Genomic DNA, 20,713 nt, shown 5'->3' with positions numbered 1-20,713 from the left:
GTCACTCACCAGCGTACATGTGGAAGGTCAACCTCTCGATGAGCTTCAGCACCGTTCCCGCTTTGATGATGGGAATGCCGGATTTGGACTGGACGTTCTCCTCGAACACGACGTTCTCCTCGGAGTCTGGCTGTGCGAAGCGGTAGACCTCGGCTCCGGGGAGTCTCATCTGCTCCTCCTTCTCCTCCTGCAACATGGCCGTGTCCAGCATGCGCTCGAGCGTGGAGCGATACTGCAGCGAGATCAGCGCCGCCATCCAGCCGTTCTTCTCCTCCGCAGATTTGGCGGAAAACACCACGCTGTTCCCGTCCTTCAGGATGATCTCGAAGGCGTGCCGGTACTCGCCCTCCTTATCGTCCTTATCGTTGATCTGGACCTGTGGAAGAACATGTGGATGTTTAGATCCAGGACCCTATTAGTCACAGTCGACCGATATTCTGCATTTAACCATCGCATCAGCCAATAAGTTTCAAGGTTTGACTGAAACGTGTTGGAAGCAGACTTTTATTTTGTCAGTGCTAGGACTTTTATTTTGACAGAGTCTGAGCGCATGAGAGTTTTTCTGTTTGGCCGATAAATGTCGGAAGCAGACTTTTATTTTGACAGTGCCAGGACTTTTATTTTGACAGAGTCTGAGCGCCTGAGAGATTTTCTGTTTGGCCGATAAATGTCGGAAGTAAACTTTTATTTTGACAGTATCTGAGAGCCTGAGAGTTTTTATGCTTGACTGATATTTATCAAAAGCAGACTTTTATTTTGACAGTCTTAACGCCTGAGAGTTTTTCTGTTTGGCCGATACATGTAAGACTTTTATTTTGACAGTGCCAGGACTTTTATTTTGACATTGTCTGAGGATCTGGTAGTTTTTCACTTTGGCCAATTTAGAAGCAGACTTTTATTTTGGCCAATTTAGAAGCAGACTTTTATATTGACAGTGCCTGAGAGTTTTTCTGTTTGGCCAATATGTGTTAAAAGCAGACTTATTACAGTATCCGAGCGCCTGAGTTTTTAAGCTTGATTGATATTTGTCGGAAGCAGACTTTTATTTTGACAGTCTTAACACCTGAGAGTTTTTCTGTTTGGCCAATACATATAAGACTTTTATTTTGACAGTGCCAGGACTTTTATTTTGACATTGTCTGAGGGTCTAGTAGTTTTTCACTTTGGCCAATATGTGCCAAAAGGAGACTTTTATTTTGATAGGGTCTGAGCGCCTGAGAGTTGTTCTGTTTGACCGATCCATGTCGGCAGTAGACTTTTGTTTTGACAGTGTCTGACCGCCTGAGAGTTTTTTTATGTTTGGCCAATATGTGTCAGACTCAGAAGCAAACTTTTATTTTGACAGTGCCAGGACTTTTATTTTGACAGCGTCTGAGCGCCTGCAAGTTTTTCTGTTTGACCCATCAATGTCAGAAGTAAACTTTTATTTTGACTATCACAAAACAGTGGTCAAATATGGAACCCTGAATCTCAGACCTTTCCAATTATATGTGCATTGTCAAGATTAGAAAATTTAGTAATATGAAACATGACACCGACCACTAGGGGGAGGAGCCTGCAAAAAGGTTTTATATTAGCGTTTCCATGGTAATGCAATGTCCATTTTCAAAACGGTTTTCACAGGATGAATATAAAAAATTATTTTAGCGTTTGGTTTTCTATTACTAATAATAGAAAGGCAAAAGCAATTTTTTTCATATTGTTCACTTTCTTCATCAGTTTGTCGAATATTCTGTCCAATCTTTTAGATAGAACTGTTAAACAACAAGGGTAAACTAATGAAGACTGAGAATGGCAGCTCCTGTGCATCTGAGCTCAGACGCTGTCAAAATAAAAGTCTACTTCCGACTATTGTCAAAATAAAAGTCTACTTCCGACAATTGTCAAAATAAAAGTCTTCTTTTGGCACATTGGCCAAACAGAAACTCTCAGGCACTCAGACGCTGTCAAAATAAAAGTCTTCTTTTGGCACATATTGGCCAAACAGAAAAACTCTCAGGCACTCAGACGCTGTCAAAATAAAAGTCTTCTTTTGGCACATTGGCCAAACAGAAAAACTCTCAGGCACTCAGACGCTGTCAAAATAAAAGTCTGCTTCCGATACGTATCGGCCAAACAGAACAACAAACAGAAATGTGACAGAAAACTGACAGAAATTTATTAAATTATGAAAAGTGAATGCACAATAAAATTTTAATGGAATGTGGACGTCACCCGGTGGCTAGTTTTGGTACAGCGCCAACACAAAATCTCACAGGAACCTCAATTTTTGTGATATCAACTTCAAATTTGGAACACAATATGCTTATACATTTGGCTTTGATTTTACAGTGCAAATTATTTGGCAAAATATACATTTTGTATAAAATATAAAATGTTTGGTAAACCTTTAGTTAAGTGTCCAATTCTCACTATTCACTAGTTGCTTATTAGCATGCATAAAACTATGATATTGGCTGAGTACTAATAAAGCACATATTAACCACATTAGTGCCTCAAACTTATATCAGTACCCACCTTCCTCATGAAGAACTTCTCCTTCAGACGGTACTCGGCCACGCTGGCTCCCGGTAGACGAGGCTGGCCGTGGTTGGACTTGCAGCAGATCATCAGCCCGTCGAACAGGAATATGTGGCGCTCGTGTTTGGCGCCCACCCGTGTGAGCGTCCCCTCCATGATGAACTCATTGCAGCACTGGCCGATGTCTTTGCCCTCCCAGCCGTCGATGTTCCTCTGGATCTCATTCATCTTCTTGATGGCTAGATGTTTGCCCTTCATCTGCTGACTGTAGAAGCGGCACGCCGACTCGCTGGGTGATAGAACAACGCGGACACAATGTTGATACCAAATCACAGTATTGATTAATCGACTTCAACTGATTTTCATTTTGTTGATCTCGATATCGATTAGTCTGGGTGTTTCAGTTGATGTGTGAACAAAAACATTATTTGCACCACCCAATAATCACAGTGCTTTTTATGATATTAAACAAAGTCTCGGCTTTCAAATCCAGTCAGTTTTATGACAAAATTTCAACAGTAAATATGGTTTTGACGCTCTTTGATGTGTGCCGACAGATGAACCGATCATCTCTTCCTCTTTACTACTAGTTACAGCATCAATAAACATCAGAAGGAATGTTGAAAGATACAGAACGACTTACTGAAATCAATCATGTTTAAAGTAATTGTTCAGAGTAAAACTGCAAGAAACAAAAGAAAATCCCACAAACTTGATAGTTAGCTAGAAAAATAACTCTAGAGAGGAGTATTGTATTACATAATAATTATGTTACTTAACCTGCTCTTTATTATTGAAAGAATGTTTGAATACATTAATATTATAGTAATGTACCGACCGACAGGGTTCAGTTTACAGCTTTAGTTCAGAGAGATTTTTCAATCAATCAATCAGAGTTTGTGAATCAAATCAAATCAATTCGTGAAAGTGTCGATACTTAAATAAGGAGAATGTAATGAAAGACATTAAAATATCACACTAAAGCTGACGTAAACAGTAGGGAAGGGAAATAAATCAGCTCTACACGACACCAGTGAGGACCAAACCAAGTCCTAGAGTTCCTCGTGACCATCAACATCTAAATAACAAGATTTAAATGTCCAATCAGCTTCCAGAGGGAGTTCTCCTCTATATCAGAGTCAGTGTTCCTGAACTCCTGAAACGCCTCCATTGTAGTCTTGAGTTTCTTCCGGGAACGAACACGTCACAATATTCCTCATTATAATAATTCATACGCAGAATAAAGGGGCGGGGCCTGGTTGAGTTAGTCAGTAGTGTGTTAAACTGGCGGTTATGGAAAGGGGCGGGACATTTCCCAAACACACTCGAAGCGCTCGACCAATCACAGCACACTGCTCCAGCCGACCAATCAGAGCACAGTGTGCTTTTCAGAAGGAGGGGCTTCATAGAGACAGGAAGTAAACAGAGCGTTACTGACAGACTGGGAAGAGAGGAGCCGCAACAATGGAGAATATGAGGAAAATAATCAACATTCAAGTTCTAGTAGAGCCTAAAAACAACATCAAGACTTTGAATAGTAATAATAGGTCCTCTTTAAGATGAACAGCCCTCCAGGACCTGAAAGAGACACACTTCTACACCATCAGATTGACTGTTCTACCAGAAGACGTTCTTATGGGAGTCTGATTTTCATATTTTCGGGTGTTACGAATCACAGGATGGAGGGAGTGAATGAGTTGAAGATGGAGGGACTAGTGAAAGACTCTCTATAGAGTGAAGAGCATCTTACTTCTGAATGTTTTTGTGAAGACGCGAGCAAACGCGCGTCACGTCAGAGCAGATGAAGGAGTGTTGAGACGGCAGACTCTCTCTCTCTCACTGAAGAGCGCCACACACTGCGGACGAGCGACACTGCACTTTTACGGCCTGTTCACACCAAGAACGATAATTATAACTATATCAGCGTCCACACCTGAGGATGACAGCGTTGTTTATTCTAGTTTTGTCGTCTGTAGATTTAAAGGTGCAGTGAGCAATTTCTGAGAAACGCTGGGAGTGGAACAGACCGAGCAACAAAACACACTTATAGCCAATCAGCGGTAAGGGGTGTGTCCACTCATTAGGGGGGAAGAGCCTGTGTTGCATAGCGTGTTTGTGAATTTGGGGCGGGGCTATAAAGTTAGAGGTGTGGTCCTGTTGGGTAGGGGCGTGTTTGTTTTAGTGATTTCAAATATCAAGTTTCTCAGAAATCGTAAAACGATAAAAAACCCAGATAAAAACACTGACAGCCAATCAGAATCCATCCTGCTTTATAAAGGTTGAGCATTTAAAGGTGCAGTAAGTGATTTCTGAGAAACGCTAGACCGAGCACCAAAACACACTTACAGCCAATTAGCAGTAAGGGGCGTGTCCACTATGATGGGGGAGGAGCCTGTGTTGCATAGCATGTTTGTGAATTTGGGGCGGGGCTATAAAGTTAGGGGTGTGGTCCTGTTGGGTAGGGCCGTGTTTGTTTTAGTGATTTCAAATATCAATAGAGTTTCTCAGAAATCGTAAAACGATAAAAATAAAACGGATAAAAACACTGACAGCCAATCAGAATCCATCCTGCTTTATAAAGGTCGAGCATTTAAAGGTATAGTAAGTGATTTCTAAAAAAAACGCTAGACCGAGCACCAAAACACACTTACATCCAATCAGCAGTAAGGGGCGTGTCCACTATGATGGGGGAGGAGCCTGTGTTGCATAGCATGTTTGTGAATTTGGGGCGGGGCTATAAAGTTAGGGGTGTGGTCCTGTTGGGTAGGGCCGTGTTTGTTTTAGTGATTTCAAATATCAATAGAGTTTCTCAGAAATCGTAAAACGATAAAAATAAAACGGATAAATACACTGACAGCCAATCAGAATCCATCCTGCTTTATAAAGGTCGAGCATTTAAAGGTGCAGTAAGTGATTTCTGAGACATGCTAGACCGAGCACCAAAACACACTTACACCCAATCAGCAGTAAGGGGCGTGTCCATTATGATGGGGGAGGAGCCTGTGTTGCATAGCATGTTTGTGAATTTGGGGCGGGGCTATAAAGTTAGGGGTGTGGTCCTGTTGGGTAGGGCCGTGTTTGTTTTGGTGATTTCAAATATCAACAGTTTCTCAGAAATTGCTTACTGCACCTTTAAATGCTTGAATCAGGATGGATTCTTATTGGCTGTCTGTGTTTTTATCGTTCATCAGCTCTATCATGAGATTCCAATGACATCTTTATAATTGTGATGTCGACTCTGCTATTGTTTTACATTTAGAGTGATTTTTAGAACCATATCTTTAGCATTATTGTCCTTCCACACACTTCAGCAATTAAACACATTCAGACGTTTTAAAGTCTGTAAAACGAAGAGCTTGTTCACACTGAAATCACTCGACTTTCAAACTAAAGTTATCGTCGGAAAAATCTTCGGTCTCACTTCATATGAAGGTTACCATGAACTAACAATGAAAAATAACTTAATCTTTAGTTTTAGATTAATCTTAGTTAAATCTTAATTGACTAATACATTACTGAAATCAAAAGTTATTGAATGAACCTGAGCTAACAAACTGTTTTTTTTATTAACTAACATAAACAAAGACTAATAAAACCTGTAACAAAAGATATTACTCATTGTTAATGGATTAACTGACATTAACTCACAGGACCTTATTGTACAATTCAGCTTAATTAATATAAACTTTAGCAACACTTAACATTAGGTCCCATTAGTTAACTAACAATGAGCAACACATTTGTTACAGTATTTATTAATCTGTGTTAACGTTAGTACAACTGCTAATTTGTTAGCTCAGGTCCATTAAATAATATTAACAGAAACAACATTTGATTTCAATAATGCATTAGTAAATGTTGAGATTAACAATAACTAAGATTAATAAATGCTTTTGAAGTGTTTATAATTGTTAGTTCATGTAACTAATGAAACCTTACTGTAACGAGTTACCCAACTTTCCAACAACATGAAACATCTCAGATGATGATGATGATGATGATGATGATGATGATGATGGCGACTGAAGCTCAATCACGATGTAGTCGATCGATTCTTTCTTCAATTGAACAGCAAGAGCGTTTATCTCTCCAAAAACACACGTACCGTAAGAGCCGCCATCCTTTCCACATACGCGAACGCATAAAACCGCTAAAACACGCTCAACGGGACATGAACACGTCAGATCCTCATGACTCCCGAGTCCTTCAGCAGATGAAGGGCCGCTTTCCTCCTCATTCTCTCTCTCTGAGAACAACAATAGCAGAGCCGCCCAAACCCTGACGCAACACACACACACACACACACTCCCTCGTCACGATCACCGGCTATTTCAGGGTCAGAGGGAAACACACGAGGGGCTGATGGGTGGAGACCAGTGTGTGTGTGTGTGTGTGAGAGAGAGAGTGAGTGAGAGAGTTGGAGAGAGAGTGAGTGTGTGTGTGAGTGAGAGAGTGAGTGTATGTGTCTGTGAGTTTGTGTGTGTGTGAATGTGTGTCTATGAGTGTGTGTGTGTGTGTGAGAGAGAGAGTGTGTGTGTGTGTGTGTGTGTGTGATAGAGAGAGTGAGTGTTTCTGTGTGTGTGTGTGTGTGTGTGTGTGTGTGTGTGTGTGTGTGTGTGTGTGTGTGTGTGTGTGAGCAAGTGAGTGTATATGTGAGTGAGAGTGTGTTAGTGTGTGTGTCAGTCTAAGTGTGTGTGTGTGTGTGTGTGTGCGTGATTGAGTGTGTGTATGTGAGTGCATGTGTGTGTGTGTGAGTGCATGTGTGTAAGTATGTGTGTGAGTGTGTATGTATGTGTGCGTGAGAGTGTGTTAGTGTGTGTGTAGTCTAAAAGTGTGTGTGCGTGAGTGTGTGTGCGTGAGTACATGTGTGTGTGAGTGCATGTAAGTATGTGTGTGAGTGTGTATGTATATGTGCGTAAGAGTGTGTGTCAGTCTAAGTGTGTGTGTGTGTGTGTGTGTGCATGAGTGAGTGTGTGTATGTGTGTGAGATTATGTGTCTGTGTGAGTGTGTGTTTGTGTGAGTATCTGTGTGTGTGTGTGTTTGTGTGAGTATCTGTGTGTGTGTGTGTGTGTGTGTGTATGTGTGAGTGTGTGTGTGTGTGTGAGTGAGAATGTGTACTGTGAGATTATGTGTCTGTGTGAGTGTGTTTGTGTGAGTATCTGTGTGAGTGTGTTTGTGTGAGTATCTGTGTTTGTGTGTGTATGTGTGAGTGTCTGTATGTGTGTGTGTGTGTGTGTGTGTGTGTGTGTGTATGTGTGAGAGTGTGTGTGTGTGTGTGTGTGTGTGTGTGTGTGTGTGTGACTGTGTGTGTGTGTGTGTGTGTGTGTATATGTGTGAGTGTCTGTCTGTGTGTGTGTGTGTGTGTGTGTGTGTGTGTGTGTGTGTGTGTGTGTGTATGTGTGAGTGTGTGAGTGTTTGTCTCTGTGTGTGTGTGTGTGTGTACCTGAGGCGTCTCTTGGCGAGGCTCTTGGAACAGATGCGCTCCATGCTGCTCTGCAGGTTCAGTAAGGCTGTGATGGCCTGTTTCAAACACTCTTTATCCTCCTCATCCTCACTCTTCTCCTCCAGTTGCTGTCGAGGACACAGTGACACACAGTGAGACGGCGGTACGGGTTCATGGGTCGTGTGTGTACATGATTTTGACTATTTTAATGATGCTTTAAGCCAGTGTTTCTCAAAAATAGGGGTTCGTGAGTTAAAGGAACGCCAATAATTAATTAAATCATAAAAGAGTCTAAATAAATTATGATATATTATTTTTAAAAGTACAAAAAAAAATGCAAATAAACTACTTACTAGAGGTTAATTAAATAAATAAATATAAAAAGTAATAATAATAAAAATAAAAAATAAAAAACGTGCAAAAAATGTAATAATAAAAATGTCAAATTAAAAATAAATAATTTTAGATAAAAGCAAATAAAAAATACACTAACTTACAATGAATGTAAGCATTCAAATATAAAATAAAAAAAGAATTGTAAAATAAAAGCAAATTAAAATAAAATTAAAATTAAATATAATGTAAAATTTAAAATTAAAAAAAGCAAATCAAAATAAAACGCTTACTAAAAATGGACTAAATCATGAAAATGGAAAATTAAAATAAATATTTTAAAAATACGAACAATCAAAATAAAGCACTTACTAAAAACATATTAAATTATACAACTGCAAGTAAAATAATACACAATTTACCAAACAAATTAAAACATTAATTAAATCCTGTAATGCAATTAAATATATAAAATAAAAGTAAATAAATCATGTTAAAAAGAACATGCGAATTACACATTGATGAATTATTTAAAAAATAACCAAAAATCCACATTAACTTAAATATACCCTTGAAATAACTTCAAACGTCTGTGTGGTCAGTAAGGAAACGAAACTGTGTGTGTGTGTCTGTGATGATGTCGTCCAGCAGGACCTCGACAACACTGCGTTCATCTCATCAGGTCATGTGTGCAAACAGACATTTCTCATTTCAGCTGCTTCAGAATGAAAGAGAGGTTTGTGTCGTGTTACAGCCAGAGATTTGCTCATTTCTGCTCCATAAATCCCCCGTAAGAATCCAGGAAAGCAGCTTAGGGAACGCTGGGAACGCTGGCGGTAAAGCTCTCTGAAGGCACATGTTCAGATCCGTGTGACTCTGGGGAGAATTACTGATCCGACCCACGCAAATATCTCGACAATATATAATATCATAATAAAACACAATCATCCATATTACAACAGCGACAAACCCCTTCGGGAGAACATATTTACTTTAATAACTTTCACAAGGATCTTATTCTGATCGTTTTTACTAGAGATGCACTGATTATTCAGAATGATATCCGCCGATACCGATAGTTTGATTTTTCTTAAAGGGATAGTGCACCAAAAGATGTAAACTCTGTGAGTAATGACTCTCCCTCATGTTGTTCAACCCCGTAAGACTTTCGTTCATCTTCGTTCACAAATGAAGATATTTATGATTAAATCTGAGAGCTGTCTCACTCCTCCATAGGCTTCTATTGTTATTGAAACTTGCCGGCCCAGAAAGTTATTAAAGACGTCGTTAAAATAGTCCGAGTGACTACAGCGGCTCAACCTTAAGATTATCAAGCGACGAGAATACTTTCTGTGCGCAAAAAAACAAACAAAAATAACGACTTTATTCAACTATTCGTTTTCTTCTATGTGGGCCTCGAGTGAGGTCACGTCAGAGCGAAGGCTCACTATTGGCCGACGCTGGTCATGTGTGTGATGCTGGCCAATAGTGAGCCTTCGTTCTGACGTGAACTCACTCGAGGCCCACATAGAAGAAAACGAATAGTTGAATAAAGTCGTTAGCTATAGATACGCACTTTCATGAGATCGTGGCGGGCTCTAACGAGGAGCAGTGGATCCGAAATTTTAGGATGAGCAAGCCAACCTTTGATATGTTGTGTCAACGTGTGTCCATTCCTCTCCTACAACGACACCATCCGTCCTGAGTCGGGGTTTCTCTCATCATTAAACCTCAGAAAACCCGATCTGCCTGTTTACATGACAGTCACATTGACATTGGCACATATCTGATTTATTTCCACATATGAACGAGGCCCGATCTCGAAATATCCGAATGTATGCGGTTTTTTTTCCGGTTTACACAGTCATAGAACACATCCGATCTGTGTCACATCAGTATTGGGTCACATTTCACGGGCAGTGTAAACGAGGCCTTTGTTTCTCATCAGAAGTAACCGAGCACACAGAGCTCTTTGCCATTATTGGACGGGAGGCGATACACATAATGTTTGATGAAGGAAAGCCGTAGATCTGGCAACCCTCGCTTGAACTACGGGTGATTTATAGGGTCAAATAAACTGCATTAACACCACTATTTTTTAACTGTTAAAGCATTAATGTGGATTTAACTTTCCCAAAAATTCAACACAAGAGAGATTTGCTTCACACACAGTATGAGTTGCAATCTGACACGTTTTCCCACCCCTTTTGATTGACAGGATACAGGTGAAACTAGAAAAATTTGAATATGGTGCAAAAGTTCATTTATTTCAGTAATTCAACTTAAAAGGTGAAACTAATATATTATATAGACTCATTACATGCAAAGTGAGATATTTCAAGCCTTTATTTGTTATAATTGTGATGATTATGGATTACAGCTTATGAAAACCCCAAAGTCAAAATTAGAATATTGTGAAAAGGTTTTCATATCTGTAAGCCATAATCATCACAATTATAACAAATAAAGGCTTGAAATATCTCACTTCGCATGTAATGAGTCTATATAATATATTAGTTTCACCTTTTAAGTTGAATTACTGAAATAAATGAACTTTTGCACCATATTCTCATTTTTCGAGTTTCACCTGTATAATCGGCACTGATCATCGGCTTTTAAAAAAAATAATAGCTTTATTCGGCCGATACCGATTATTGGACGATACATCAGTGCATCTCTAGTTTTTACTTAAAAATTATTTATTTTTATTATTTAACTATTAGCTTTTCATCAACTCACAAGGAAACCCTGCATTTCAGAGTAGTGTTTGAAATTTAGAAATTCTAAAATAGTTTCTTTAAATAGAGTGTATTGTAAAGAACGAGGCTTTAGCTTTTATTTTTCCTATGTCCGCTGAGGGCTTCCGTACATTTGGAGACTTTTTGGAGTTATTTTTGCATGTCCATTTGGTTTCAAAGTAATGCAGAAATCAGTAAATGGTGCATTGTGGGAAATGACACTCACCTTTAAAATCTCAAAGTAATGAAGACAGTGGTAGACGGGCGTCAGGAGTAACCGTGGTAAAACATACTGTACCGCTTCTTTGAACCCTTCACAGATAGACTGAAAACACAAAGATTGAGTTTGTATTGCGTGAAATCATTGTTATATTGACTTATAACAAAAAAACTAAATGTCTAAAAGCTGCTATGTGACAGCAAACAAGCTAGAAAACACAGAAATATGTTTTTATAAGCTGCCGACCCCAAAAAACGAGCGTTTAAGGACACAAAAGTGGATACATGCAATAAGACGTGAAGCATCAGCTGTAATGAAAGGGTAAATTGTGGGATCCTGACACACGTATGCACTGAAAATACCCTACGTGTGCAGTAAACATTTAGTCACTGGTAACTTAAGTCAAATATCCAAATGTCAGTTTTATATATTATATTTCTGTAAGCTAAGCTAAGCTACGCTGTCGCCTCCAGTGGGCGTAACGTTAGTTCTCAGTTGGGGGCCTTAAGCACATTTTCGTGTAAATTCATCTAAAAGCGCCAATTTTGGCACAGATGTAGCTCAGGTCATACCGAAATGATTTAGCTAGGGCGCCGGCGCCAAGATGGCGGCCAAATCCAATATGGCCGCTGCCCGAAAAGGGTTCCGGCTATAATTTTTGAACCACATGAGTTACAAATACAAACTTGATATCTTTTTCAGCTTAATTGATCATTGGAAACACATAGGAATGTTTATAACAATGGGGTGTAGGGCCCCATACTACAGCCCAAACTGATTTTTTGGACAGCGGCCATATTGGAATTGGAGGATCAAGGGGTCCAGATATACTGGGTCATAAATATAAACATTCCTGTGTGTTTCCAATGATCCATTAAGCTGAAAAACATATCAAGTTTGTATTTGTAACTCATGTGGTTCAAAAGTTATAGCCGGAACCGTTTTCGGGCAGTGGCCATATTGGATTTGGCCGCCATCTTGGCTCCAGCGCCCTAGCTAAATCATTTTGGTATGCCCTGAGCTACATCTGTGCCAAATTTGGCGCTTTTAGATGAATTTGCGAGCTTTTTATGTGCTTAAGGCCCCCAACCAAGGGTTATATGACACATTGGGCTCTGTCTCAATTGCCTCTATCCACTTTTGTGTCCTTAAACGCTCGTTTTTTGGGGTCGACAGCTTATAAAAACTTATTTCTGGGTTTTTTAGCTTGTCACATAGCAGCTTTTAGACATTGTTTTGGACATGCGCTGTCTTTATTCACAGCTGAAATGGTTTCACCAATGCCTTTTGTTTAACTTTTAATAAATGTATCTCATTCAGTTGTCTTTGTATATTTATTAAAAGATAAACAAAAAGCATAGGTTATCCTAGAGGATTCTTCTCATCCCTTACATTCTGAATTTCAGTTGTTCCCATCAAGGAGACGGTTTAGACAACCTCGGGTGAGTAAAAATGTGTACCAGATGTCATATGTGACCCTGGATCACAAAACCAGGCTCGAGTCGCACGGGTGTATCTGTGGCAATAGCCATCAATACATTGTACGGCTCAAAATTATCACTTTTTCTTTTATGCCAAAAATCATTAGGCTATTAAGTAAAGATCATGTTCCAGGATGATATTTTGTAAATTTCCTACCGTAAATATATAAAACATTTATTTTTGTGAGTGAATGCAGCACAATCGCCAACATAAATGCACAACTTTAGAGGCGTTTTTCTCAATGTTTTGATTTTTTTGCATCCTCATCCATTCCAGATATTCAAATAGTCATATCTCAGCCAAATATTGTCCTATCATAACAAACCATACATCAATTGAAAGTTTATTTAAATCTAATATAAATATAAATCTCAATTAAAAAAAAATTGACCCATGTGACTGTTTTTGTGGTCCAGGTTTACATTTGTGCAAACTGCCATTCGAATTTTAAATGTTGAGAAGATATGAATATGAGTATGGGGTGGATGCTTATGTACATGCGAATGTTATTGTATTACTTTGACTTTTTATGTGTATTGTTATGTTGTGTTGGTGTCCTTGTGTGTGGTGTACAGTGAAGCCAAAGACACATTTCCACTTGTGGACACTAATCTAAACTAAACCCTGTGCAGTGTTGTGTGTGTTCCTGACCTGCAGGTAAATGGCGGCTCCGGGTTTGTAAAGCTGACTGAGGAAGTGTTCGTGGAAGCCGGTGCGAAGGATGTCCTGTGCGTACGTCTCGTAGGGGTCGAAGGCCAGCTCCTGAAAATGGCCAACACCCGAGAGTTAATACATGACCCGCAGCGCAGCCCGCCGTGACCTGTATTGTTACGGCACGAGTGTGTGTGTGTTTGAAAGGCCGCGGGGTCAGTCGCTGTGAAGTGTGGACGTCAGTGTGTTCTGGGAGGATCGTATCGGTGCCGTTCTCACAAAATGCAACATTCAATTATCAAATCTTACATAAAAGTTACTTCAATTTTTTTTATTTTAAATACATGAAATATATATACAAATAAACAAATGAAACTTACTATTATTAATTAAATTTAAAAAAAATATTTATTGTAAATTATATATATATTTTAAATTAAATTATTACTGTTATTACTAGTTTTATTTTATTTTTTAAATACAATTTATTATAAATTAAAAAATATTAAAATATAGTATTATTATTAATATGACTATTAATTACATTATTGTTATTATTAAACTTAATTAACTATTTTTTATTATTTATTAAGTTTTAGAAATTAATATACAAAGAAATTAATTTATATATATATATACACAGGTCCTTCTCAAAAAATTTGCATATTGTGATAAAGTTCATTATTTTCCATAATGTAATGATAAAAATTAAACTTTCATATATTTTAGATTCATTGCACACCAACTGAAATATTTCAGGTCTTTTATTGTTTTATACTGATGATTTTGGCATTCAGCTCATGAAAACCCAAAATTCCTGTCTCAAAAAATTAGCATATCATAAAAAAAGGGTCTCTAAACGAGCTATTAACCTAATCATCTGAATCAACTAATTAACTCTAAACACCTGCAAAAGATTCCTGAGGCTTTTAAAAACTCCCAGCCTGTTTCATTACTCAAAACCGCAATCATGGGTAAGACTGCCGACCTGACTGCTGTCCAGAAGGCCATCATTGACACCCTCAAGTAAGAGGGGTAAGACACAGAAAGAAATTTCTGAACAAATAGGCTGTTCCCAGAGTGCTGTATCAAGGCACCTCAGTGGGAAGTCTGTGGGAAGGAAAAAGTGTGGCAAAAAACGCTGCACAAGGAGAAGAGGTGACCGGACCCTGAGGAAGATTGTGGAGAAGGACCGATTCCAGAGCTTGGGGGACCTGCGGAAGCAGTGGACTGAGTCTGGAGTAGAAACATCCAGAGCCACCGTGCACAGGCGTGTGCAGGACATGGGCTACAGGTGCCGCATTCCCCAGGTCAAGCCACTTTTGAACCAGAAACAGCGGCAGAAGCGCCTGACCTGGGCTACAGAGAAGCAGCACTGGACTGTTGCTCAGTTTTGCATGTCATTCGGAAATCAAGGTGCCAGAGTCTGGAGGAAGACTGGGGAAAAGGAAATGCCAAAATGCCTGAAGTCCAGTGTCAAGTACCCACAGTCAGTGATGGTCTGGGGTGCCATGTCAGCTGCTGGTGTTGGTGCACTGTGTTTTATCAAGGGCAGGGTCAATGCAGCTAGCTATCAGGAGATTTTGGAGCACTTCATGCTTCCATCTGCTGAAAAGCTTTATGGAGATGAAGATTTCATTTTTCAGCACGACCTGGCACCTGCTCACAGTGCCAAAACCACTGGTAAATGGTTTACTGACCATGGTATTACTGTGCTCGATTGGCCTGCCAGCTCTCCTGACCTGAACCCCATAGAGAATCTGTGAGATGTTGTGAAGAGAAAGTTGAGAGACGCAAGACCCAACACTCTGGATGAGCTTAAGGCCGCTATCGAAGCATCCTGGGCCTCCATAACACCTCAGCAGTGCCACAGGCTGATTGCCTCCATGCCACGCCGCATTGAAGCAGTCATTTCTGCAAAAGGATTCCCGACCAAGTATTGACTATTGAGTGCATAACTGAACATAATTATTTGAAGGTTGACTTTTTTTTTGTATTAAAAACACTTCTTTTATTGGTCGGATGAAATATGCTAATTTTTTGAGACAGGAATTTTGGGTTTTCATGAGCTGTATGCCAAAATCATCAGTATTAAAACAATAAAAGACCTGAAATATTTCAGTTGGTGTGCAATGAATCTAAAATATATGAAAGTTAAATTTTTATCATTACATTATGGAAAATAATGAACTTTATCACAATATGCTATTTTTTTGAGAAGGACCTGTATATATATACACACACACACACACACGTATATATACATACATTATATATAATTATAATATACAGTAGTTAAATTAAATATATTATATATAATTACATTAAATCATTTACATTAAATATTATTTTTAGTAGTATTATTTAAGAAATAATTCCTTAAATTATTATCATTATTAATTACATTTATTAAAAAATATATATTTATTTCTAAATACAAATGAATTCATTTATTACTGACATTATTTTAAATAAAATATCAAAATTAATTATAAATTATAATAGTATTTTTTTTTTAAATTGTACTAATTAAATTTTCAGTTTGTTTGAAAAAAATATATATTTAATTGATTTTCATTGAATGTAGCCATTGCACTTTACCAAAAATAATTAAAACCATCATATTATTATATATGATTATAAATAATTTAAACGTGTGTGTGTGTATATATCTATGTCTATCTCACCTCAGCAAGGTCTTCGAAACAGCTGCCGACCAGCGGATGAGGGCTCGTCTCATCGGTCATCTCCACCGTATCCTCGATTAACCCGAGCAGCTTCACCGTCACCTCATGGATGTCCACGATACGACTGAAGATGTTCTCGACGTCCTGCAGAGAGAGAGAGAGAGAGAGAGAGAGAAAAACAAACATAAGTCATATTATACTTTTTTTTTTTTTTTTAAATAACTGCATAAAAGAGCATTCTACCTGTATTAAACCCAGGACAGTCCAATAACATGTGTTTAACAGAGAGGGGAGTCTTACTACACATGCATAGAGTTGGGTCTTCATCTTTAGCAGAAGTGTCAAACGTGTGTGACCTGTACGACCCCTAAGCCTAACCCCACTGGATCACATCTAGCTTTAAGAGTGATTAAAAGTCTGTTTGAAATGTCCGGATGAATTTCATATAGCTTATTATTATTGCACGTGTTCCACTCCTCTTGCCACTTATGCAATATATACAAGCAGACACGCACGGGTGAATCCCAGCTGTGAGGATGAGGAAGAGGAGTGTGAGGAATGAAGAGGAGTGTGTGAGGAGTGTGAGGATGAAGAGGAGTGTGTGAGGAGTGTGAGGATGAAGAGTGTGTGAGGAGTGTGAGGATGAAGAGGAGTGTGTGAGGAGTGTGAGGATGAAGAGGAGTGTGTGAGGAGTGTGAGGATGAAGAGGAGTGTGTGAGGAGTGTGAGGATGAAGAGGAGTGTGTGAGGAGTGTGAGGATGAAGAGGAGTGTGTGAGGAGTGTGAGGATGAAGAGGAGTGTGTGAGGAGTGTGCGAGGAGTGTGAGGATGATGAGGAGTGTGAGGATGATGAGAAGTGTGTGAGGAGTGTGAGGATGATGAGGAGTGTGAGGAGTGTGTGAGGAGTGTGAGGATGAAGAGGAGTGTGAGGATGATGAGTAGTGTGTGAGGAGTGTGAGGATGAAGAGGAGTGTGAGGATGATGAGGAGTGTGTGAGGAGTGTGAGGATGACGAGGAGTGTGAGGATGAGGAAGATGAGTGTGAGGATGAAGAGGAAGACTCACGTGAGAGGAGAACAGCATGTTGTTGGAGTTGAAGGGCTCGCGGAACACCTTGATGATGAGGTTGAGGTCCCTCAGATACTGCCGTACCTCGGCCATGAAGGCCTTCACCAGATCATAGTACATCTGCTCCTCCGATGCCGACGGCTCTTCGTCCATCAGAGGGAACACACTGATGTCCTCCTCCACCTGATGGAACATGTCCATCAGCACCTGCAACCAGAGCAACAGGGGCGGGGCTTGAGTAACAGGGGCGGAGCTTGAGTAACAGGGGCGGGGCTTGAGCAAGTGCTGGGTGGAGATTATTCGCTTGAATGTTGACGTTTGATGTGTTCAATTAGAGCTGCACGGTTAATACAAAAAATAAAATAAAATAAAACCGAAATGCTGATTTATGACTTAGTGCAATTTATGCGATTTAATTAAATACATGCATGTGTTTCAGAGCGAATCGCTGTTTATTTTCACGCAAGCATATATATATATATATTGAAATATTTAATTTCTTGATTTTTTCTCCTTTTCATTTTTCAAACGTGTATGTATATATATATAATATTATATATTGATATTAAATATAGGTATTATAATTTTACAGTTGCAATGTAAAATTATTTAATTATTATTGAAAATGGAGAAATTTATATATATTATATATATATATAAATTGATATTTATTCATATATATGTAATATTTATTATATTTAGTATTGTACTTTTACAGATGTAAAAAATATGTATTATATTTAATATTATATATATGATATTAAATATAAGTATTGTAATTTTACAGTTGTAATGTAAAATAAAACATGCTGTGTACAACACAATAAAACAACACAATGTAAAATTATTATATTAGTTTTCTATTGTTATATTTCACAGTAAAATAAAATATATATCAGTAAAATGTCTTATACTTTTATTTAGTAATAATACTACGACTACTACTAATTATTATTTTATAGTCATATTGATATATAATCACAAAATTGCTGCCCTACCAACAAGCACAGAATTTGTTTTTATCATATTTAAAATATTTTTTATAATTATTTATTTCATTTCATACTTTTTTTATAAGACAAATTGATGATTTTTAGATTTTTTTAGGCCCAGTGTTATTAACATTTTTGGATTAGCCTTTATTTGTATGTTTTTAGTTTAATTTTTTTTAATTTTAGTTAAGTTTGAGTCATTTCGTTGTGTGCTTTTGTCATTTTATAATAAAAAAAAATTAGTTTTGCAATTAAGGTTTAATTTATTTTTATTTTAAGTTTTAGTTTATTTCCAGTTAAAAATGTTAGTGTTTTAACTCATTTTGGTTTATTGCCAATGCAACATTTTTCATTTTCTTTGATTTAATTTGACAGATGTTTGAACCGAGTGTGTTAACGATGACAGAGCTGGTGTTCGGTGATGTCATACCTTATCCGCACACATGGCCACGGTGATGTCCTGCTGCGAGATCTCATAATGGCGGATGTTTCGCACGTAGTTCCCCGCCAGCTTCAGTATGTCGGCAGAGATGTACTCCAGCACCGCCACGATGTACACGGACACCTGGTGGTCGATCTTATACCCCAGAACCTCCTGCAGGAGAGACCACGGTCACACGATCAGCTCAATCACTCATGCTTAATGGACACACGAACACAAAAGAGCAGAGCCAGTAGCGGAGATAGCGTGGGTGCGGCCGCCCCAGGGCCCCGTGCCAATAAGGGGCCCCTCAAACGCCGCCGATCTTGCGTCACTGGACAGGAACGGGGCCCTCGCCAGCAGTGATGCCGGTAACTTTTTTCAGTAACGAGTAATAACGCGTTACTATTTCCAAACCAGTAATCAGATTAAAATTACTGATCCAAATTACTGTGCGTTACTATTTTTTGTCATTTTCTTTAGTAGAAATGATGGCTGATATGCGATATGAAACCGAAATGTGTGTGAGAAGGCAGAATCGCCACACACTCCAACTCCCAGCGTTATCCTTCCCGTCCAGATCCAATGCTACCAAATCTTTAAATTACTATTAGTAGGCTATTATTTGAAGTTAACATAATAAAATACGTAGACCTACACCACAACACTAGTCGAGGATAATTTCTTTAAAATTGGGCAATTCCAGCGTTATGGATGTGACGTGAGGTAAAAAAAAACTTTAAATGTAAATTCTCAGAAAATTTAATACCAATATATTGAATAACCAACATTAAATATATTGAAACGTCTGTTTATCCTCCTTAAAGTCGGCATGAAATCAAATTTGACAAATCTTCTTTTTATATGTAATATTGTAGTGTTTATTATAAATGATTTATCTGTGCACTTCATTATTTTTAAAAAAAATTCATGTACCCTTATGATCTTTAATCAAATACATTACCCTTCCCTCCCCCCTCGACACGACCTCTCTTCTCTTTCGGTCACGTGCAATGGCGAAAGGGTGCGGCTATCGGTGCACCGCCTCTCAGAGAAGATACATTCAAATCTGCCTCCATTTTGTTTGCAACGCCCAACCTCCAACGATCCAATCAAGACGAAATCAAGCCCCGCCCTACATTTTTTTCTAATTTCAGAAGCCGTTTCACTCGGATATACGTCACAACAAAGAAAAAATGACAATCTCAACTTCTGTTTCATTTAATAAATGACTTTAATAAAGGAGTCCAGACTCCAGAGATTAGAAAAATATCAGTCTACACATGCGTTTTATATTTAATATGAGGGAAATACACGGACGTGACACAAAAAAACGTTAACTTTTAGGTGGCAAAAGTACAAAAAGCAATACCCACCGGATGAAGAAGGGCTGGCTCTCCACAGAACAAAATATTCATTTTGTCTTATTTTTCGTGTTCGCATTTATGAGGGAAAAGCAATGTTACGAGACAGTTCCCCATTACGGACGTGAGCGCTCTGAAAGCGGCACTGAAAGACTGCTTTAAAACTTTCCCAGAGACATCATACATAAGGCACAAAGCCATTCATTAAGGCGAATTTCGTTTTGTATTAATTGTATCTTAATTTTAATCAACGTTTCATCAACCAATTGCCTGGATTTAATAAATAAGAAGTAAATAGGCTATAGCAGACAATAGATAATCACGACACAGAGGCGCCGGCGCGTGAACTGGAGCTCGTCTTGTGAGTCATAAATGAACCGAAACACAGAGTAGGCCTACTTGCCTCACACACCTGAGAAATATATCTATAGAAAGCTCGAAATGTGTACTTTTACAGAACAATTCAAAACGAAAGAAAACAGACTGTTCTCTGAAAAGAACGAGATAGCCTTTGTGTTTTATTTAACATATAAGCTTACTTGGCTCAACAAGTGACACATTATTACATATGCATTCATCAGATATTTTACTTTTTTTTTTTACGGTTTTAATTGACTTGGTAGCAGAGGGCCCCATGATGAAGCTCCGCCCCCACTGTACTGAGAGTCTAGCTCCGCCCCTGAGCAGAGCAATTATTGAAGAGAATTATATGTAAGCAATAAGGTACGACAGGCTGTGCTGTAAAACAGTTACCAAACAATACAAATATTAAAGCCGAAAAATATGCAACTTTCA

General features: G+C 38.5%; 1 protein-coding gene across 2 annotated transcripts in view; it reads right to left on the bottom strand.

The window, feature by feature from the left end:
* sos1 (son of sevenless homolog 1 (Drosophila)) overlaps positions 1-20,713 on the bottom strand; it is a 77,529-nt gene that overhangs the window by 39,404 nt on the left and 17,412 nt on the right. For both annotated transcript variants that reach the window (XM_056243011.1, XM_056243012.1), the window contains exons 4-11: positions 18,564-18,728; positions 17,139-17,348; positions 16,076-16,219; positions 13,389-13,499; positions 11,262-11,360; positions 7,965-8,092; positions 2,518-2,809; positions 10-376 (exon numbers count right to left, since the gene is read on the bottom strand). In XM_056243011.1, the coding sequence (XP_056098986.1) occupies positions 10-376; positions 2,518-2,809; positions 7,965-8,092; positions 11,262-11,360; positions 13,389-13,499; positions 16,076-16,219; positions 17,139-17,348; positions 18,564-18,728 (1,516 nt within the window). The remainder of the gene's footprint in view (positions 1-9; positions 377-2,517; positions 2,810-7,964; positions 8,093-11,261; positions 11,361-13,388; positions 13,500-16,075; positions 16,220-17,138; positions 17,349-18,563; positions 18,729-20,713) is intronic.

This window comes from Rhinichthys klamathensis, unplaced genomic scaffold (genome assembly GCF_029890125.1).
Source record: "Rhinichthys klamathensis goyatoka isolate OS25496 unplaced genomic scaffold, OSU_Roscu_1.1 h1tg000769l_1, whole genome shotgun sequence".
NCBI classification, from domain to species: Eukaryota; Metazoa; Chordata; class Actinopteri; order Cypriniformes; family Leuciscidae; genus Rhinichthys; species Rhinichthys klamathensis.
This window is presented reverse-complemented; position numbering and strand designations above follow the sequence as displayed.